We start from the raw sequence: 22,833 nt of genomic DNA, 5'->3' as shown, positions 1-22,833 counted from the left end.
GCTGGTTGAGAGCTGCTGTTCTGAAGGGTCAACAGGGAAAGATTAGCAAAAATGATCCTCTCCTGGGGAGAGGCCACAGAAGGTAATGGTCCAATCCCAGCCGCTTGGGCAGCGACGTGACAGCTGAGCCTGGTGGCTGATAAACCCAAAGACACGCTTAGGCTGGAGCGCCTCCCTTGACTATTGTCAAGGCTCAGCTCTGGGGTGGACACACTGACTTGGTGGCTCACTAGAGGCACATCTTTACCACTAGCCTATTGAGTGGCATCCAGGGGCCTGTGGGGTCAGTGGAGAGAACCAGCGCTGTGTTCAGACACAACTGGTCTGACTTCATCTTGTTCAGCCTCAGATGGGGTTCCTGTCTCTGCACTTCCAAGGGTGGGCATGATGTCAAAATGTCAGGCTTATGTGAGGCACAACACAGCACTGTACACTCAATAAGTGTTGAACAAATGGAGGTTCCTCTCCTTCTACTTTCTGCTTCACTACAAAATCTGGACAGTATTTGGTCCATTTTCTGCAGGGGAAGCATGCCAGCCTGACTGGCTGGCTACAGTGCTGGACAGATCTGGGCCTGACTTTTGCTAAGGAGAGAATGAGGGCTGCTACCTGTCGGCTCGGTATCTGAGGTTTCCTCATGGGCGGCTCCTCCTTTAATAGTCCCTGCTTTGGCTTTTTGATCTTCCGTTTTAGCTCATCTTCCTTTTGCCGCTCAAGCTCCTGTTGTAGTTTCTTTTCATGCATCTCCCTTGCCAGTCTCTCCAGCTCCCTGCATCAGACCAGGCAGACAAAACTGAGTTCAGAGCCCCTCCTGCCCGAGTGCCCACCTGCCTAGGATTGCCTAGTCGGGGGATGTGGGGCAGAGCTTTCTTGGGTATAAAAAGAAAGAAAGAACCAGAGAAAGCTGGGTAAGTAGGAAGGAAGGAAGAAGGGTGGGAAGGAGGGACGAGAAAGAAAGAAGGAAAGGAGGAAAGGATGGCTCACATCTATCTCTGAACATCCTTCAGCAAAACCAATTAACTGAAGCTCAACTAAGAGGAATACTCAACTAATGTATGTTTCTATTCCAATCTCCTTTCATAGGAGAGTGAGAGAAGGGCTGGAAATAAGCTTAATGTTAGCACTTTAAAAAAGCATCTTTCAAAGACTGTTATGTTACCAGGGCAGATGAGGCCTGGCTTCCTACATTGTCACGTTTGAGATTCAGACCAGAAGTGGTGTTGTTAATAGCAGCCCTTCAGGAAGAGCTTGGGACCATGGTGCTGGAGCTGAAAGCCACATTCCTCTCCTCCTCTCTTTCTTTTCTTTCCTGCTGTGGATTTAGCCATGGATTCTCTGCTGCTAATGGCAGAGAGGGCACCAAGTATAAACAAGAGTGGAGGAGACAGCATTTCTGAAGATACAAAACCCATCTATTGTGACCTCCGGGGACCCCTGGTTGTTCCTGGTTTGCTGTGGCTCTGCCCGCTGAAGCCAATTCATCATGACCTCGCTTTCTCTGTGTGTGTGTGTGTGTGTGTGATACAAACAAGTCACTACTGAGTTTTGAGGATCAGATTTGCATTTTCTAAGTCCACCATGAGATGAATGCCCGAAAGTAATGTCCTGGATGAGAAAGAAAAGTGATTCCTTTGGAATCCCAGAGCTGGGGTTTTCATACCTCTGGAGAATTGGGCATGTTTACAGTGGACCATGCAGGAGAAGGTATACTGCATACTGTATACTGTAGAGGACATAAAAGAGCTTTTGGGGTCAGTGGAAGGAGTCTGGAGGTGGAGGGAGAGGAGAGAAGAAGGATTAAGTTGTACGCAAGTATCTTGGCTCTGCCCCCTTCCTATGTTTGGAATCCCAGGGAGGGTAGGCAATAGAACCTCCCTCCATTGCCATTTTGGAAGACCTGAGGGCAGAAAGGACATATGTTCCACTGCCCACTTGTGCCTGAGATAGCCTGAGATAGTGGCCCAAGTCTCCTAGGTGATGTGGAGGGGATCCATTCATTTCCATGTGGTCCCCAGGGTTAGGCAGAGAAGTGGTTGGAAGCACTGGCTTGGGAGCCTGGGTCTCTGGTGAACTTCCTAGGCTGAGGATCAAGTGAGAGAGGTAGTCAGACCTCAGGGGATGCACAGCACCACCAAAGGCCAAGATGGCAGCCAGGGAAGGAGGAGAAATGGCTGAGTTCTGGGGGGAAATCACTCTGCCCATGTTATGAGAGTGGCCCTGGGTCACCAGCTGTGGACACCTGAGCACAGGGGTTAATGAGCCACACCTAGGGGACAGTTGTCAGGGGGAGCCAGTGAGCCAGCAGGAGCCCCAGGACAGCACAGGGGCCAGAAGCCCCTCCCCTATTATATTACATAACCTTCCTCCCAGTCCCAGGTGCCCCTAGAAAGAAGAAGGAGAGGAGAATGGCGACCCAGAAAGGCTACAGCATCCAGCACCCTGGATGTGCAAAATATGTGTTTCCTCTCTCAGCAAAGTCATCCTTCTGGGTCCCGATGGCCATTTCTGCCCCCAGGGGGATGTCCCCAGTCTCTGGGTCGGGCCACATGTCTGATGGAAGTTGCTCCTAGTGGAACTGCTTCCAGTCTGGCCAGCCCTTGATTCTGACCTCCTCTTCCTCTCCTGGAGGGCCTGCTGAACTTCTTGATTGAATATGATTTTCTCCTCCTCTGTCAAGGCATCATATTCTTCCTCATCCATGTTTTGAAGACGTTCTTTTTCTCTCTCAAGTGCTTCCTTGCGTTTGTGCTCTGGGTGGAGGAGTAGACAGGAAGGCAGGCAAAAGTCACTCACCAGCTTTGGCTGCAGGGTCCGCCAGCAGTTAAGCTGTTAGCCAAAACAGGCTGCGGAGGGTCTGTGACTGTGAGAGGTGGCTGAAACCACAGCCGGCATTGCTACTGTTTGGTGGGATTTCTTTCATTCATTCAGCTCCAAAACTGGTTTCCATCTGTGTTGGGCTGAATAGCGGCCCCAGAGATGCCCAGGTCCTAACCCCCAGAACCTGTGAATACATTACCTTATGTGGCAGAAAGGACTTTGGAGGTTTGATTACATTAAGGACCTTGAGTTGGGGGGATTATCCTGGATTATCTGAATGGGCCCAGTAGAATCACAGAGACCCATATGAGGGAGGCAGGAGGGTCAGTGTCAAAGCAGGCGATGTGACAGTGAAGCAGGGTGAGAGAAGATGTAACAATGGAAGCAGAGGTCAGAGGGCTGCGAGGTGGGGGCCATGGGCCGAGGAATGCAGGAAGCCTCTGGAAGCTGGAAAAGGCAAGGAAAAGGATTCTCCCCTCCAAAGGAACGTAGCTCTGCTAACACCTCAGTTTTAGGACTTCTGACCTCCAGAACTGTAAGATAATAAATCTGTTAAGCCGCCAAGTTTGAGGGGATTTGCTACAGTGGCAACAGGAAAGTAATCTACCACCCATTGATTTTACCCATTATGGACACATGCCACCCAAGTGCTGGAGGTGACACAACCATTTGCAGACCACGGGGAATCATCTTCCACACCCTACAGATCCCAGGTCCAGGCCAGAGCAGGACTCTGCCTTCCAGGGACAATGCCATCTCCTCCCTTGGGGGCCCAGATTTGCTAGGTCTGCTTCTGACTAAACTGAGAACTTAAGCTAACACTGCTTTGTGTGTGTGTGTGTGTGTGTGTGATATGTATTTTTCAATCACTGAAATTTTTTTCCAGACCACTAGTGTAATGACATAAAAAGCAAAAGGTTCAGAGCTACAAAGACCTTACTAATCTGCTATATAAGTCTACAAGAGTTTTGATATCTCCAAGCCTCATTTTCCTCATCTGTAAAGTGGGGACAATAACCTTCATAGGGTTATTGTGAAGATTAAATGACCCAAAGTGTCGTTTAAAGACATTTAAAATTCACAACATTGTAAACAGACTATACTTCAATAAAAAGAAAAAGAAAAAAAAGACATTTAAAGTGTACACAATGTCTGCTGCAGTGCCTAGTAGACAGGAGGCTAAAAGGTAGAAATTGTTTCATAAAGTTATCAGCACCTCTAGCCTTACAGGAAATTCCCAGTAGGCTTCAACAAAACCAACAAGCTAATCAGTCATCTGAGTCTGGATGGGACTTGTGATATGGTCCCCTCAGGAGGCTGTAATTACAGAGAAGATGAAGGGATGCAGTGTGATGTCAGGGAAAGACGAAGGTGCCTGCTGTCACAAGAGCTGGGTCCATCCTTCCTTCTATTAATCTCTCAACAGGCTACTTGTGTCTCAGTTTCCACACATGCAAAGTAGAAATAAGAACTCCCAGCCACCTTCCACGGCAGAAGTGGGGCACCAATGAGACGGTAAATGTAATAGTTTCATGTAAGCCCAATGGGTTATCATGGCAGAGAAGCATTTAAAAAAGCCTAAAGCTCTGTTTAAAGGAAAGACCTATGGGGGCTTGGGAAGGACAGCCCCGGAGGGTAGGGGCCTTGCCTTCTTGCTCCTTTTTGGCTTTCTCCTGGGCCTTCATGGCTGTGAAGTCCTGGGCCATGTTGAGCACGTAAATGTGCTCCCGGTTGCCGATGGCCTTCAGCAGGCAGAGGAGAGTGGTAGCCGCGTTCCGAGCAAAGAGCGTATCGAGACTGTCAAACACCACTCCTCGGTAGCAGTCACTCAGCTGAAACCAGAGAGTGAAGATGGTTAAAGTGGCCACAAGATCATGTGTTCTCTACGGAGAAAGTTGCTGGCTCTCTTGTTGGTGCTTTTGCTGCTGCGCAGTTGGTTCTGTAGACCTACTGGGCCCAGATGAAACATTCAGCTGTCCTTCTGCCTGCTAAATTCAAGGTGCTGTTATTAAGTAAAAGAGAAAAATAAAAACATTTTTGCAGTCATGAAAGATCTTTATGATACATATTTGTAAAGGATTTTTTCTGTCTCTGTAGAAATTTAAAAAAACTACATGTTAAGTGTATCAAAAACATGTTTTTATAGCAATTAACATCACTCTAAATTTCTAACTTTTCATGGCTCCATGTTATAATTTTTAACACACCACTGTAGGGCTGTGCCATGCCTCTGTGTTTGTGTGTTTAATGTGTTACCTTCTGCTCACTGGTCCTTCAAGGTGAGTGGCTTCAGGCAGCAGACTGAGCCAGGGTCAGGGACTGACAACTGCCATCAAAAGGACAAGTAAATGACTGTTGTGGATGAGGAAACCCATCTCTTCTCTCTAAGGGCCCTGGGTCTGAGCTGCTCTGGGTGGGCGATGGCTCAGAATCTCAGCACACAGCATGAACGTGGCCTGTGAGCCCTACAGCTCTGTGCAGGTGGGTGGACGCACCTGTATGCGCTTGGCCAGGATCTGAGTGAATAGTTCCTCAGGGAGCACGCAGCTCACCAACCCGGTATCACCTCCAATGCTGCCGCTGACACTGAGCCGGCGCTGTGTGGGCCCCGAGAGGAGAGGGCTGGAGGAAATCTATCAAGAGGGAGAAGAGTCAGGAGTTAGAATCCAGCTTGGTGTTCCAACAACTCCTACAATTACAAGCCATGTGACCTTAGGAGAATCATCTAATCTCCCTGGGTCTCATTTCCTCATCTGTAAAATGGGGATTGCATTATAAAATGGAAGATTCCTATCTCACTTAAGCAATGACTGTATGCTCTAGAAGGAACACTGTGGAAAGTGCTTTGTATGCATACTGAACAACAAACATGTGTTAATTCAGTCTACAAATATTTATTGAGCACCTCCAGTACCAGGGATACAACCACAAACAAGGCTGGTGATATTGCTGCCCACATGGCCCTTGCATTCAAATGGGGAGACAGAAAAGGAGCACAAGAATATACAAATCAATAACATAATTTCAGATAATGATGAGTCCGAGGGAGAAAATAATCTGGTAAGGAAGTAATGAGCAATGACAGAGTTGGACAGTGGCTACAAGACACGAGATCCTTAGAGAAGAATCTTTCTGAGAGGGAACAGCAGGCTCTGTCATCGCAAGTGCACTTGTGGGTATGTGGAAAGCACCCAAGAGCCCAGTGCAACTGCAGAGGAGTGAACAATGGGGAAGATGTTCAAGCTGAAAGTCAAAGACATAGCTGGGCCACAATATGCAGAGCTTGTAGGCTGGTAAGCAATCTGAATTTTATTCCAAGTATCATGGGAAGTTGTTGGCATGTTTTAGGCAGACAAATGATCTGCTTTTTATTTTTAAAAGACTGCTCTACTTGCTGCGGAGGTGATGAGAATGGAAGTAGGAAGGTTAGTTACTTATACTTCTCTCTGATCAAGGCAGATAATAGTGGCAGGGATGAGGACAGACATGGTGGAAGTGGGGAAAAGTGGCTGATGCAGGATATATTTTGGAAGTAGAGCCAATAGGATTTGGGATGGGATGTGAAAGAAAGAGAGGCATCAAGAATGACTCCTTGAAGAGGGTGTGGAGAAAAGGGAACCCTCCTTCACTTTTGGTGGGAATGCAGTTTGATGCAGCCATTGTGAAAAACAGTATGGAGATTCCTCAGAAGACTAAAAACAGACTTACCATATGACCCAGCAATCCCACTCCTGAGCATATATCCAGAATGAACCCTACTTCAAAAAGACACCCGCACCCCAATGTTCATAGCAGCACTATTTACAACAGCCAAGACATGGAAACAACCTAAATGTCCATTGACACATGATTGGATAAAGAAGCTGTTGTACATTTATACAATGGAATACTACTCAGCCATAAAAATAATAAAATAATGACATTTGCAGCAACTTGGATGGCCCTGGAGAATGTCATTCTAAGTGAAATAAGGCAGAAAGAGAAAGAAAATCACCATATGATATCACTCATATAATCTAAAAAAAATCTAAAATCTAAAACCTAAAAAAAAAAAGACAAATGGACTTATATATAAAACAGAAACAGACTCACAGACATAGAATACAGACTTGTGGTTGCCAGAGGGGAGAGGTGGAAAGGGATAAACTGAGAGTTCAAGATTTGCAGATATTGACTGGTATACATAAAATGGATAAACAAGTTTATACTGTATAGCACAGGGAAATATATTCAATATCTTGTAGTAGTTTATAGTGAAAAAGAATATAAAAGTGAATATATGTATATTCATGTATGACTGAAGCATTATGCTGTACACCAGAAAATGACACAACATTGTAAACTGACTATACCTCAATAAAAAAAAATTAAAAAAAAAGAATGACTGAGCAAGTTGGAAAATGGTGAAGTTATAAAGACAGGAAAGACTAAGAGAAGAACAATTTTATTGACTTAATTTGTTTTGTTTTTCTTTTTTTGGAGGGGGAAGCAAGTATCATATTTTGGACATATAAATTTTGAGACGTCTCTAAGCCATTCAACAGAGATATTTAATGTGAGTTTGGATATATGAACCTGAGCTTGGGGAGAAATTAGGGCTGGAGATAGAAATTTAAGAGTCCTAGGTATGCTGAAAATATTTAAGTATTTAAGTAATGAACTGGATGAGATCGTCTATAAAGAAAAGGTCATCTACTCAGAAAAACTAGGAATCTGGAGGAGATGGAGAAGCTGCAGGAGTGGAGGGAGTCACTAATGAGTTAGATGGACAAGTAGAAGAGTATGGAGTTCTGAAAGCCCAGGGAAGACAGTGCTTCCAGGAGGAAGGGGTCATCAGCTGCCAAAGAGGTCCCTTGAGGGGGGTGACAGAAAATTGGCCACTGGATTGGGCAAGATGAATGTTAATGATCTTGAGAAGAGTAGCCAGTGGAGTGGTGAGAACAAAGGCACATTGGAATAGGTAGAAGAGAGGATGGTGAGGACGAGGAGTTCTTTGGAGGAATAGCTGTGGAGAGGAGCTGAGCGATGATACCTGTAGGGGGAACCTGGGGTCATGGGAAAGTATTTTCATAGATGGGAGGTAACACAGCATGCATAGATGATGATAGGAAGGACTCAGCAAACAGACGGGGAAAAACAAATGAGAGAATGGAGAAGACTGCAGGAATTTAGCCTGTGAATAAGAGAGAAGGGGTGGGGTCCAGTGTACTTGCACAGGGATCAGCTTTGGATGAAAGTGGGGCAAGTACTCAGCAGGGAAGGCACAGCACTGGGTTAGAAAGAAGTCTGGCTAGTAGATTTGGTGGTAGAGAGGTGGTTGTCTTCTGGTTGTTGCTGCACCCTCCATGAAGTCAGAAGAGAGACCATCAGCTGAGAATGAGGAAGAGGAAGGTGTCTTAGAGGCTTGGAGAGTGATGAGAGCAATAAATGTCTTAAAGAGATAGATGGCAAATTTACTAGGGCAGACCAACAAGGCCACTTGAAATTTGTGGTCTTAAATTTAAATTAAGACCATTCAGGAGGGATGGGGATTTTCTCCAGCTATGTTCAGCTGCCCTACATGGGGGAAGTGGAGAATTGGGTTCACCAGGGCTGAAGTTTTGCTTGGAGAGTGCAATGAAGGGGAAGGGGCCAGGGAGCAAGTGGGGATGGAAGAATCCAAACTGAGTATGAAAGGAAATGAAGGGGTTTGGTACACAGTGAAGATGTGGATTGGAGGTTTCAGTGGGACCAATTACTTACCAGAATAAGTCATCTGGAAAGTTAGAAGATGGTTGTCAGAAAGTAGGATGTGTGATTTAGAGATCTTGCAGTTTATGGGAAATGATTAATGAGGTCTAGAATATGACCATGGTAGTGAGTAGCCAAGGAGGCCATGGAACTGAGAAGCCAGGGTGTTGGATTAAATATCATTCAAAAGATCAGGACTTCTTACTGGTGCTTTCCTGGAACAAGGTGATTTACAAATAAATGCCCTTATGTTACAGGTAATATCTTCATTACATGACATATTACACATTTCTTCCCATTTGCAACATGACTAAATTTTTGGTCATTAGAGAGTTCATGCTTTAGGAGAGCTTCATGAAAACCAAACAGCCATTTTGGGTAAAGCAAGGTAACAGGTAAAACGAGGTGGCAGTTGTCCAACCATTTGACTCCTGTCACTCTGGAGCAATGCAGGAAGCCACATATGGGGGTGAGTAGCATCTGTGAGCTCTGATTTCTACTATGATCTTGAGCAGGTTTTTAAGTTCCCTATTTAGTGAAGGGGGATTGGAGTCAGAATTGGGAATTTCTGTTGCCTCTGATATATTCTAAAAACCCTGACTTTACTGTCCAGATGGGCAGAAACAAACCAAAGAAAATCATTTCTCAAGACACTGTATTTAATAAAACTATATGGCTTTCATTTCCTCCATAAACATCTATGTAAAGAACATCATATTAAATCTTGGATAAGAAGATTAAAAGGATGATTATTGCAAAAGAAATTGAGCGAATGGTTTCAGTTTTCAAGATGTTAGAAGAACATGCAACTGAAGTGAAGATCGTGTGAAAAAATCTGGCACAATTCCACCTCATGGATGCCCCATATAACCATCATACTTCCTTTTACACAAAGACCTTGACCTCCACTGCATCCACCTACCCTATCCAATGCTCTAACATCCACTTGCCCCACCAACCCTCCATTCACCTGCTGCATCCAACTCATGCAAGCCTCCTCTCTGACAAGGACCTTCACCTCTGCTCCATTTACCTCAGCAAACTTCTCTGAAATGTCCATCTCTCCTATCCTCCCTACGGCACACAGACTGAAACAAGACTAATAGACCCTTTCACTCTTCCTGTTTCTCTTCATTCTATTGTCCTTCTTTTAATTCCTTCTCCACCTAGGCTGGACTTCCCATACTGATGCTACTCTCAACTCCCTTGCTCCTTGTTCTGAGTACACCCCGACCCCTGCAATGATGACAATGTCTCTCTCTGCCTCTGAATAAGGGCTTCCAGGGGCAGAATAGAGATTAGAGAAATCTTACAACTGTGAAGTTATGGCTTCACATCTTGGCCAGGCCATTGGCATTCTCAGCCATCTTTTCTTTTATCCATCATCAGTTTCTGGCTCTATTCCTCACAGTGGACACATCAGTGCTTGGCGACTCTCCTCAAGCAAGCTCTGTAACCCAACTTCCTCAACACTGCCTGCAAAGACCAGACATCCTGCATACATCTTAGAGCCATTCAGCAAAACCTTCTCCAAACTCTGTTCTCCACTCTGCTTCCCCTACATGTAGCTGTATCTGTTTTTACCTTTTTGACTCTAGAGGAAGATAGCTCCCATTTCCTGCAACTGTGCTTAATCCTGTCCTCCCTGTTTCCTCCTGGAATCTCATTCTCTCTCTCACCTTGTACTTCTCCAGGAGTTTCTGTCTTTATAGACCTGTTTGTGCCTCCATGTCCTTTCAGAGAAAGAACTCTCTTGATCTTGGATTTGCTCCTCTAATGACTACCTGATCTTTTTTCCCCTTTCTTTCTGTTATCTTAGAAGCCACACTCATTTCACTCTGCTTTCCCACTGACAACTCATCACCCACCTGTCTCTCACAGTGCCACCTACTGTCAGGCTCAGCACCTGCTATTCTGCCGAGATTGTTCCTGAAGTCCCTCAGCATGAGGCTCAAACTCTGAATTCTTTATGACATTCCAAGACTCCACTGCAGCCCTCCTACAACTTACATTCATGGAAAGAAGTTGTGCTGACTTGGTTGCAGGATGCCAGGAAGGAGAAGGAGGAGGAGGAGAAAAAGGAGGAAGAAGGGGAAGGAACCTAACCCTCCTTCTGGGGAGCCCTGATTTGTACCTGTGGTGTTTCAGATGAGTGCTGGTGATGCTGCTTCTGAGACCCAGAGCCGTGGCTCTCTGTCTTGCTTTTGGTGATCAGCACGCTCCCACGTACTGTCTTGGCAGGTTTAATTTCAGGAGTTACCAGAGTGGATTCCGAAGTTAACTTGCCCAGGGTCTCACTGCTCAGTCGGATTTGGCCCATGGCATTTTGGCTCAAAGCAGCAGTCTCCTGGGCTACACGGAAAGAGTGGGTCTATATTAAAAGTCACCTCAGGACGATGAGGAAGTAAAGGTGAAGATGGCACGCTGAAACCTAGTGTGATTCTTTTGAGGAATACAAAGCTGTCTCCATCTACAGCTGGCTGAGCAGGGCTGGGGGAAGGGGCTCCGCCCACTGAGGATGGATGATAATGACCATGGGTGAGTGCAGAGCCTGGCCTGGAGTCCCGGGCTCTTCACTGCCCATCTTCCCAGTGGATCCCACATTAGTCTGCCTCACTTTCTCCTCCAGCCCCGAGGGCAATCATTTCTGAAGCCACTGGTGTACTACAGCCCTGCCTGCGCTGGAAACCTAACACCTGAACTTTTGTGTTTCTAGGCAGCAGTGATACCAGTTGGTCAGGCATTCTCTGCTGCCATAGCAGAGCCGCTCAGAGGTACAGACAGGCCAAGTAGTAACAGTGTGCCTGCTGGCAGACATGGCTTCAAGATTAATTTCTTAGTTTCATCCGTGCCCTCTATTCCAATCAGATCACCACCCCTAAGCACTCCCACCCACTTAGAAGTTCCCTTTCAGAATCAGCAAATTGATGTAATTATTTTAAAGGATTTCCATGAGAGCTGTCCCAAAAAACTCTTGCTAGAGTGCCTTTGGCCTTTGTGATAAGCTCCTGCCCCTCCAAGCCCCCCAGTGACAATGGCGAGTCCTGTCTCCCTGAATTATGCCTTCAGCTTGACATTACTTTCTCAGGGATCCCAAATTCACGATTGGTCAAAGGACATTAACATAGCTCCAAAGACCTCTGTGAAATGTAGTTTATTTGAAAGAAAAGGAAACACAAAATCTAAGAGAACAGAGAAACAGAATTATGATGCAGCTTGGGGTTCCCCCTAAAGGGTAACAGAATATGCCACCCCAAAATATGACTATAGGAGTTCAAGATACGCCACCTCAAACTGCTGCTCTGGCACATTGATTATTTTGAGCTGCAGGCACTTGAAAAACAGCAAATGCAGGGAACAGCGTTCTCTGAACCCTCCTTATCTGGCTCAAGATAGAGCCTTCAAAAGCACCTCAATTGTGACAAATCCCTTCCTTGGGAGTTCCATTAACCAGGGAGACTGACTCTTATCACAGGAAAGACTAGAAGCCAACACCACACTCAGACAAACTTTATCACAATCATACCTCCTCATCCATTTTCTTAAGGGTCCCTCCATCTTTCCTAAAAACCATTACCCTCCCCTAAGAAGACTACACCCTCCTCCCTTTTCCCTATTACGATGGTATTTAATTCTGAATTCTAAAGCCATCCATTTTTTTCCCTGAGTATCTCTCCTGTATATGTGAAGTAAACATGTCAATAAACTTGTTTTTCTCTTGTTAATCTGTCTTTTATTACAAGGGTCTCAGCCAAGAACTCAGAAGAGGAGAGAGAAAATTATTTTTCTCCCTTATACTGAGGCGAGAAACCCATAAAAAGACCAGCAGGAACCCCAAGCAGGGCCACTACTCTTGTGTGGGCACCATCTGGTTCCCTGGCCCAGAGGCTCTATCTCACTTTTTGCCTCTGAAACGGCTTCTTGCCCCTAAAGTTCTATTGGTTCCCTGAGCTCACTTCTGATTGGTTATTTCCTTCACTCCTGATTGGTTATTACTCTCACTTCTGATTGGTCCACTTCCCTAACTTCTGATTGGTCCATTTGTAGTACTTCATGTGCATGGAGCTCACTCCTGATTGGTTATTTCTCTCACTCCTTACTGGTCCATTCCCCTCACTCCTGATTGGTTATTTCTCTCACTCCTGATTGGTCTATTTCTACAAAGGTTGTTCCTGGTTGGTCAAGTTCTGTTATACTCTATTTGCATATGATGTTGCAAAGTGTAAAACCAGCAGCCTATAAAAGCCTATGTAAACCTACAGATAGCATCCAGAGTTTAAAGTGTTAACTTGTCTGGGCCTGCTGGCGTAATAAACCTGAGTTTTCCAACTCTCCAAGTGCTGCTTGGTCTCTCGCCTGGATCCAGGTTGCTGTCACAAGTGAGCTGTAACACATTTTTCTGCAACAATACCACTAAAGAGCTATTTCTCTTATCTTCCCAGCAAAGAGTCTTCCATTTCCCTAAGCATCCCATGCAGAGGTATTGAGGGAAGGGGACACCCTGAAAGCCCCAAGCCAGTTTTATCAACCTACTGTCTCAGGCCTCAGCACCTGTTCAGCAGGCATGGTATGCTATCAGGAATGATATCATACTATTCTGAATATTTATATAAAAATGATTCTGCTCTGAGCAGGTACGCTGCTTTATATTCAATAGATTTTCCCATTGTGCAACATTGTAGGTCCTTAGAGGACTCGAGGGAGCCAAGATTCCTAACCTCTGGTAGGTAAGGCTTCACTACTATGGGGTTTAAAACTGTTAATGTTTCTCTCCAGCAACTTTCTCTTCCTCCCCTATTCCCTACCTTGGTAAATGACATAACTCTCTTCCTGGTTTCTGTGACTGGACATCTTGATGTGACCACTTTGAATGACTCCCCTTCCTTCAATTCCCTGCCACGCAGGTGGCTATCAGGTCAGCTGGCTCAGCCCCACTCATCTTCAACTTCACTATTGCTTCCTTTATAAGACATTACGAGAGCTAGTTTCCTACTGTGGCTTTCTGACCATTTCTCCCATAGGATGAAAACTGACCAACTCCTTTTTTCCTTCAAAATAAAATCCAAATTCCTAATCTTGGCATCCAGGTCAACTACGATTGGCCTCAAACTGCCTTCTCACCTCTAATTTACTATCAGCTTCCCATCTTTCTTGGCCTGGAATGTCCTTATCTTCATGTTTACCTATCAACATTCTCCTGCTCCTTCAAAGCCAGTTCCCATGAAAACAACCCCAAATTATGCTTATTGGAACCCAACCACAGCCGAGCTGTTGGGGAGAAGCTCACTGGGGAAACAGAGAAGACAGGCATGAACAGGGCGGTAAGGGCTACTTAGCACCAAAGTTCAGGGGAAACGGCTCTCACCAGACTCCTCTTCCTTCATGGACTGTTCTATGGCGGCCCTGATGCAGAGCTCACGGGCCCGGATCCCCTCAATGTTGTTGCTGTCGGAGATGGCTTCCAGCACAATGGAGTCGATGTTCAAGCAGGCTGCACTGTAGTACTTGGCCAAGCTGACTGCGGTGGCTGACTTTCCTACAAAAGAGGTCAGGGGGTTGAATTTCATGGCTCTCATTTGCTCAGTGTCTTAGACCTAAGAAACTTCTAGAACAGAGGCTCCTGTAAAGTGATGTTTCCAAGTGTTCTGCCTCTAAGTCTCTCATGTGGTCAGAGGTGGCAGCAGAAAAAAGAGGGAAGACCTGAGCCAGGAGTCAGGACTGTGGATTCTGGTCCTAATCCTACCACTGATGTGCCATGTGCTGTGGCAACCCACATTCTCTCTGGATTTTCTCCTCAGTTTAAAAAGTGACTTGATCAGATGATTTAAAAAAATCTTGGAGCTCTTACTGTCTCTAATTCTAAGGAGAAGACAATTTAAAGAATAACTTGTGCTGATTTTTTTCTCATTCCCAAATAACTATTCATTATAAAAAAAAAAGAAAGTGTAGAAATAACAGAAGAAAAGGAAAAAAAATCCATACTTTTCTCATCCAGAGAGATTACAGATGGCATATGGCTGCTAAGTATGCATATGTAACTATTTTATTTGTATTTCTTATAAAAAAGAAATGGTTTATGTGGTAGGCTGTAGAATGGCCCCAAAGATGTCCACAACCTAAACCCTGGAACCTGTGAATATGTTACCTTATACGGTAAAGGGATATTGTAGGGGTGATTAAATTAAGGATCTTGCTGTGGAAGATTATCCTGGATTATCTGGGTGGGCCCAACGTAACCACAAGGTCCTTACAAGAGAGCAACTGGATGGCTGGAGTAAGACAGGTGATGTGATGACGAAAGGAAAGAGAAGAGGACCAGATGTTACGATGCTAGTTTTGAAGATGGAGGAAGGGGCCATGGGCCAAGGAATGCAGGTAATGTTTCTAGAAACTAGAAAAGGCAATGAAATGGATTCTCCCCTATAGTTTCCAGAAAGAATGCAGCCTGTGGACCTATTTTAGACTTCTGAACTCCAGCACTGTAACAAAGTAAGTCTGCATTGTTTTAAGCCACTAAATTTGTGGTTATTTGTTATAGTAGCAATAGAAAATTAATATAGATTGCAAATTGTAAGTATGGCATTTTTTCCTTACTTAAAACAGTATATCATAAACATTTTTCTGTTCATGCTATATACTTCTATGGCACTGTTTTTTTTTATAGTGATAGTATACATTCAAAATTTACCATGTTAACTTTTCTTAGGTTTATAGTTAAGTTGCTAAGTATACTCACAGTGTTGTGCAACTATTATCACTGTCCATCTCCAGCAGTTTTACATCTTCTCAAATGGAAACTCTGTACCCATTAAACAATAACCTCTCCTTCCTTCCTTTCTTTACCCTCTGGACACCACCATTCTACTTCCTGTCTCTATGAATATGACTACTCTAGGTACCTTATATAAATGGAATCATACAGTAATTATTCTTTTATGTCTTCCTTATTTTACTTAGCATAATGTCTTCAAGGTTCACCTGTGGTGTAGCATGTGTGAGAATTCCTTTCATTTTTTGTGAGTGAATAATATTCCACTGCACCACATTTAGTTTATCCACTCATAGCCTTCTGGCTAATGTGAATAATGCTGCTATGAACGTGGAGGTACAAGACACTGTTTTTTTTTTAATCTTTTTTTAAATTAAAGTATAGTCAGTTTAAAATATTGTGTCAATTTCTAGTGTACAGCACAATGCTTCAGTCATACATGAATATATATGTATTTGTTTTCATATTTTTTCACCATAAGCTATTACAAGATATTGAATATAGTTCCTTGTACTATACAGTATAAACTTGTTTATCTATTTTTATATATACCAGTCAGTATCTGCAAATCTCCAACTCCCAAGTTATCCCCTCCCACCTCTTCCCCGCTGGTAACCATAAGTTTGTTTTCTATGTCTGTGAGTCTGTTACAAGACACTGTTTTTAACGGTGATGTAATTCACCACATGACCGTACTATGCATTAATTAACTAGACCCCTCCATAACGAATGAGTAGATTTTTAGTATGGTAAACAATGTTGCAGTGAACAATCGTGCAGCTCATCTTTGTCCACATGATTAAGTATCTTCTTAAGATAAATTTTTAGAAGTAATATTGACAGATCAAAGGTTTTTGCACGTATTTTTCCTCTTCTCTTTTTGAGTAACTTAATGCCTTGGGTTTTTCTTTAATACTTTAATGTTATTAAATTATTGAAAGAATACCAGCTCCAACAATTTGAAGATGTACTAATTAAAAATGAGATATCCTCACTCTTTCTCTAACCCCGTATCTCTAAAGTTGGAAGTTTAACAACTTGAAGATAATCCTTTGGTATATAAATTTAAAAGAAAAGAGCCTTTTATGCCCTCAAAAATTACATGCCCAAACTTTACCATAAACCCAAAAGGTGTGTGCCCTGAGGGTGGCGCATACCTGATAAGGGCGTCCCATGGACGATGATGGCAATACCCTTCCGGTTCTTGGCCAGGCGGGCTTCTGCAGAAATGTCAATGCCCAGGTGGCGAGCGATGGCCTTGCTCACTGGGTTGTTTTCTACTTCTCCAACCTCTTCTGCAGAGTGGCTTTCAAGGCTTTGAATCTTTTCAGCTGAAAATTAAAAATACATGTGCGCATGTGTGCATGTGCATGCATGTTGACACACCCAGAATTCACATGGGTCCTGATGGAAATGGGGACGGCTTTTTCTTATAAAACTTCGTTGCTTTAAGATGACAAACATAATCTGTTGGAGATGTTGCCACAGTCCTCACTCCCCTGTAGTGTATGAGAGTGCCCCCTTTTGGCTAATTCTTTGTGCACAGTTACTAGAATTGAAAATACAGATACTTTTTGACTCTTAATTCCATTTTGGGGAACCTCTCCTTCTGAAAAATAATACTGGAAACTAGCTGAATTTGCAACAGTAAGGGAAATGGCTAAATAAATGATGGCATCATATTCACATCATAGCATTAACACATAATAGTGCTAGAAGGATGCATTTTATGGAAAGGCACTGAACAGCCTTCCTGCGTCTGCTTAGAGAGAACTGGTACCAAAACGTTAAATGCTTGGTTACTTTGAAACATGATTTTTTCCAGGCTTTCCTCATCTTCCTCTTCATCTGGGTAAGTCTTGGATTCGACCACTGGGATGTGCCGCTCTTCCAGGTTGGATGTGACAGAGATCCCTTGGCTAAGTGAGGTCCTCTTCGTGCTGGCAGAGGTTCCCTGTTCTGATGAGGGCCCATCGTCCTCTTCTGCCAGAGAGTAAAGGATGAAAACACACAGGAAGAGTTCGGAGGGGGACCAAGGAGATGGGGCAGAAAAGGAAAGAGAGACAAAGAGAAGAATCGCTGAACTGGTTCCCATCACCCTAGACTATCTCACCCAAAGAACTAAGAACTGCAGTCAGCCTGCTGCAGCGTGTTTCTACATTTTAACATTTAAAAAAAATCAAAATGATACATTTGCTCCAGAAAATTTAGGAAATTCAAAAGAGCAAAAAATGATCAAATTTAGCTTCAGAAAGGGATACTGATAGACAAAGAAGTGGTAACAGAGGAATTGCAGTTTAATTTTATGATACCAGTGTCAGAGAGCTGTAACCTCTCAGATTTTTAATTTTTCAAAACTGGCATCATGCTGTACATACCAGTTTGTAGGCTGCTTTCCTCCTTACTCTATCATGAACATTTCTCCATGTGATTGTTAAGCACATCTACTACTTTATCTGCTCCGCACCCTCCTCCTTGCCGCTATTCCACAGACTTTCAGTGAGTATGTCAGGCTGTCACTGTACAAGGTGACCCCGCTCTACCCTGGGGCCAAGACATCCTCTTTGTTTAACTTTAGATTTGAGTTGCAGAGGCTGCAGCTCTCCTGGGAATGGCAGTGACATGACTTGGAGCTGCTCGCCTTCCCCGGTTGTTGTCTGGAAGCAGAGGAGGACAGGGTACTCAGTGAGAGTAGAGAGAGCAGATACTCAGAGATGTGCTGCCGAGAAGCAGAGTGAGCGCCTCCCTGGGCTCCCACTGACCCTCAGGTCCTGGCTCTAGACCACCTTTTGATGGGCCAGATGGAAAACTGAGCCCACAACCATAGCATGTAGGACAGGGATGAGAGCGACAGGGCCCTTACTAAGTCCTCTTGTGGCTCTCTGCCTCAGCTGCCAGGCACTCCTGAGTGTAAAGGTCTGTCCCCCAACCCCCTTCCTGACTGTGAGCTCTCAGAGGCACAGGCTGGTTTCACTGATCTTCCTTCCAGCATTGCAGCTCAGTGCTTGGAACATAATGGGTGCATGTTATGGGCTTAATTGGTTCCTATAATTCATTTGTTGAAATCTTAACTACCCCCACACCCCCACCTCCCCACCCCAGTATGCTAGAATGTGACTATTTGAAGTAGGGCCTTTAAAGAAGCAATTAAGTTAAAATGAGGTCATATGAGTGTCCCGATCCATCCATAATCCAATATGACTGGTGTTCTTAAAAGAGGAGATTAGGACGTAGGCACACACAGAGGGAAGTCCTTGTTAACACACAGGGGGAAGAGAGCCATCCACAAGCCAAGGAGTGAGGCTCAGAAGAAAACAGCCCCACCAACACCTTGATCTTGGACTTCTAGCCTCCAGAATTATGAGAAAATGAGCTTCCTTTGTTTAAGTCCCCCAGTCTGTGGTATTTGCGATGGCCATTTTAGTGAACTAATATGCTCAATGACTATGGGTGGAGAGGCAGCCTTCTTCTCTCATCTCCTTTTAGGGAAAAGTAGTGTTCTCTGGTTAGCTTCTATCTCCTTGAGATACAACAACACAGGCACAAGGGCAAGAAAATGGACTTCATTCACTCATTCACTCTTACAGCACATTTATCAGGCCACTATCATGGATCAGGTGCTGGTCCATGCCCTGGGTTTACATCGGGGATCCATGATCACTGCCTTTATGGGGGCTTCTTGCCTAGGGAGAGGCAGGTATAAAGAAAGGACATGTGACAACTGTCACACAGAAGGAGAGAGCAAGTAAGAACAGGGAGGGTGCATTTCCAGGATGAGGGCACAGAGAGGCAGGGAGGAGAAGCATGAGTCCTGACAAGCCACACGGTCCCACAGGTTAGATCCTGGAGCCTTAATGCTCAAGTGCACCCAAGGGAGTCCCTGGGTGGGTAATGGATAACTTGGGGGTGCTGGGCCAGAAAGGGCAAGATTAAAAGAATACAGTCAAGCTTTGGGATTGAGGTTTGTCCTCAAGGATGACGGAGGGTTCTTCCTCATATGAACTCCCACCCCTGCCTCTCGTAGGGCACCAACTTCTACCGTGCCTGATGGATTACTTGCAATGCCTTGGCATACACATGAAGCCCATGGAGAAGACTGGTTACTGTCGTGGACTCCAGAGTCAGACAGACCTGGGCTCAAATCCTGATTCTGCCACTTAAAACTGAGGACCTGGCCTCTCATTGCTTCATCTCTCATCTATACGTGTAAAGCCCTCAACATAGGGCTTGGTATCTAGCAAGTGTTCTCTATGTATATTAGCTATTTTTAAGTCTTAACTCCTCATCAGATTCTAGCGAGAGCAGAATGTGTCCCCATCTCTGTGTAAGTACAATGGGGATAACAGGAACACTTTGTAAGGGTAGAAAGGAAATACATAAGGCACCCAGTGCCTGCTTGGCACCTGGCAGGTGTTCAGTAAGCGGCTGGTCTCCCTGCAGAGGTAACTCAAAGAAGCCAGGCCAGTGGCTGGCGCCAGGGGCTCCAGAACTGCTGAGTTCTCACCGTTCTCCTGCGCCAGGCTCTCCAGATATTTCATCTTCATCTGCTCCTCTTTTATCCGCTTCACCTCCTTAAAGTACTCGTACACCTCTGGGGGCAGCTTCTCCCCGGGAAGGCGAGGAGGCAGCAGCAGGGTGTTGTAGGAGTCATAGCCCTTTAGCGTTCGCAAGATCTGCTCAGGGAGAATGGGAACTGCTGTTGGTCCCTCTGGAAGCTTCCTCCCCACAGTCCCAGGTGAGTCTGCCATCCACCTCATCAAAACCCTGCCCAAGGCTGGGGTGTGTACAAATATTTTCTGGATCTCAAAGGGTAGAGCCCTGTGGAGAGGTCTAAAGTGTATGGCAGAGCCCTGAATCTGTGGGGATATAGGATTTTTATTTGGTCTCATGTGAGCCTGGGCATTTCCCATGTGGAAAAGAATCCTCTCCTTGTTTTAAAAATCATATATATACTGTTTTTCTGGGTTTTTTTTTCCCACTGACAAATGTATAGAACTCAATTATCTACTTTGAGTGACAAGTTATTGAAAAATATTGTGGTTAGCAATATTATACTAGGTAAGGTGCCTGTCTCATAAACAGAGGATCCAGAGAAAAACAGGTAAAATGGCATTGTGTGTGTGTGTGTGTGTGCGTGTGTGTGTGTGTAAGGAAGAGAGAGAGGGATATAAGGGATGTGTATTGGGTACAAGATGTACAAGATGCCTAGTTAAAATTTAATTTCAGATAAACAATGAGTAATTTTCAAGTATAAATTTATCCCATGTTGTTCACCTGGAATTCAAATTTAATGGGAGTAATCTGTTTTTCTTTCTACTAAACCTGGCAACCTTCGTATATATGTATATTTATAAAAGACTGTAAAATCAAGTCCTAGAAAGCAACTACCTCCTATATGACCTATTTTACTGGTGTGAAAAATCAGTTTTGTTAGGTAATCTTCCTCCAAGATTACCATTTTTAGTTGTTTGAGAACCAATGTTAATGAGCTTATGCTAAAATTTATATGGAGGAACAAAGAGCTAAGATAGTTAAAATGCTAATGAAGAAAAATATATAGAGAGAGGACTGCCCCACCAGATATTAGGACTTATGAAACTGGAGCAATAGACAGGGTGGTATCAATGTCCAGACAGACAAATTGACCAGTGAAACAGAAGAGAGAGCTTACAATAGATCCATTTGTATATGGAGCTTTGACACAGGACAGAGGGGACACAGCAGATCAGTGTGGAAAGGAGGGACTATTCCAAAGGCTGGATGATGCAGACATAAAGACCTGGTCAACTTGCTACAACTGGGGCAACTCTAAAGAGCCAGCCCGGCTCCAGAGCTTCCTGTGGGACTAGCTGAAGTCTCTGTGCAATCTCATTCCAGGTCATCTTCTCTGTCTGCCCAGGTCTACTTCCCTTATTCTTCTTGGGTGTTGTCCCTGAAAGTGCTCCCAGGTAAACCTTCTGCTTGCAAACCTCACAGAGTCTTAGATTCTGCTTTCCACTGACTCTGACCCACAACAGAGGACACTGGGCCAACATAAGCCACTGAATGTTTAACAAATACCTGCTTCCAGAGGGACAGAATCCCATTGTGAGAAAAAATTTCTGGATGTAGAATCCAAATTGGGCAGAGCATAAACACTGGATATAAAAAAGATAGAAGGTTCACAGGCCAAGTTGGAGGAGGGTCCAGAGGGTCCATTCCCAAACCCCTGAACAACAGCAAACCCAAGACAACAAATGTTTTTTGTTTTAAGTTGCTAAGTTCGGGGGTAAGTTATTTTGCAGCAACAGGTAATTAACACAGCGTCAGACTTCATGAACAACAAAACCTTATGAGAAAACAATGGAGCAACACATTTAAGATATGCAAGTGCAGAAAATGTGAGCCAAGGATATTATACCCAATCAAACTGATCTTCAAGCACAGAAGTCACCAAAGAACAGTTATGAACATGTGAATACTCAGGGAATACTGTTCCCATGGTCCCTTCTTGAGGAATCCACTAGAGAATGAGATTCTGATAACCCAGTAGCAATTGGAGGAGCTTCGACACAAGGACTGGTGCTGAGCACTGAATATGTTCAAGTGTAGAACTAAGACTAAATGATGGAAATTGTGATGGAAAGTAGGTCCTGATATCTTTCTATTGTTAGCTCTGACATTATAGATTTAATACAAGAAGCAAAACACAGAGGAAGTGTACATGAGATGATTACCCAGTAGGTATTAACTGGAAGTAAAATAGTATCATTTTAAATTAGAAGGTAGTGAGGAGAGGGAAAAAGAGATTACTAGCTAATTTCATTACTGCTCATAGTAGGGAACTAAGAAGTTGTTTCTAAAAGGCAGGGTACTGAAGGTATTAGGTAAAGGTATAATTTATACAGATCAACATCAAGGTAGGAGAGCAGGGTAAAGATAGTAAAATTGCACCTGGATAGATTGATAGAAGAGAATAGAGATCCCAGAAATAGACTGAAATAAATACAGTCAACTGGTCTTTGACAAAGGAGCACACAATGGTGCAAAGATAGTTTTTTTCCACATATGTTACTGGAACTGGACATCCACATGCAAAAAATCAAATCTGGATGGATCTTGCCCCAATTATAAAATTTAACTCAAATGGATCATACACATAAATGAAAAACATAAAACTATATAATTTCTAGAAGAGAACATAAGAGAAAATCTAGATTATGTAGAGCACGGTGATGAATTTTTAGATATAACTTCAAAGGCACAGTCCATGAAAAAAATAATTGATAAGCTGGATTTTATTATAATGAAAAACTTCCTTTCTACAAAAGATAATGTCAAGAGAATGAAAAGACAAGCCACAGACTGGGAGAAAATAATCGCAAAGACACATCTGATAAAGGACTGCTATTCAAAATCTGTATAGAACACTAAAAACTCATCAATAAGAAAACAAACAACTCGTTTAAAAATTGGGCCAAAGACCTTAACAGACATCTTACCAAAGAAGATATACAGATAGTAAACAAGCATGTGAA

The 22,833-nt window shown here is 43.9% G+C and overlaps 1 protein-coding gene across 1 annotated transcript in view; it reads right to left on the bottom strand.

Moving 5' to 3' along the window:
- The window catches only part of HYDIN (HYDIN axonemal central pair apparatus protein), a 478,970-nt gene that overhangs the window by 69,829 nt on the left and 386,308 nt on the right, over positions 1-22,833 (bottom strand). Inside the window, exons 44-52 of the mRNA XM_072967685.1 lie at positions 19,821-19,989; positions 17,120-17,299; positions 16,474-16,647; positions 13,913-14,083; positions 10,682-10,899; positions 5,313-5,450; positions 4,466-4,649; positions 2,609-2,750; positions 610-769 (exon numbers count right to left, since the gene is read on the bottom strand). Of these exons, the coding sequence (XP_072823786.1) occupies positions 610-769; positions 2,609-2,750; positions 4,466-4,649; positions 5,313-5,450; positions 10,682-10,899; positions 13,913-14,083; positions 16,474-16,647; positions 17,120-17,299; positions 19,821-19,989 (1,536 nt within the window). The remainder of the gene's footprint in view (positions 1-609; positions 770-2,608; positions 2,751-4,465; positions 4,650-5,312; positions 5,451-10,681; positions 10,900-13,912; positions 14,084-16,473; positions 16,648-17,119; positions 17,300-19,820; positions 19,990-22,833) is intronic.

Source organism: Vicugna pacos, chromosome 9 (genome assembly GCF_048564905.1).
Source record: "Vicugna pacos chromosome 9, VicPac4, whole genome shotgun sequence".
NCBI classification, from domain to species: domain Eukaryota; kingdom Metazoa; phylum Chordata; class Mammalia; order Artiodactyla; family Camelidae; genus Vicugna; species Vicugna pacos.
The sequence above is the reverse complement of the archived record's forward strand: the minus strand, read 5'-3'. Positions and strand labels throughout refer to the sequence as shown.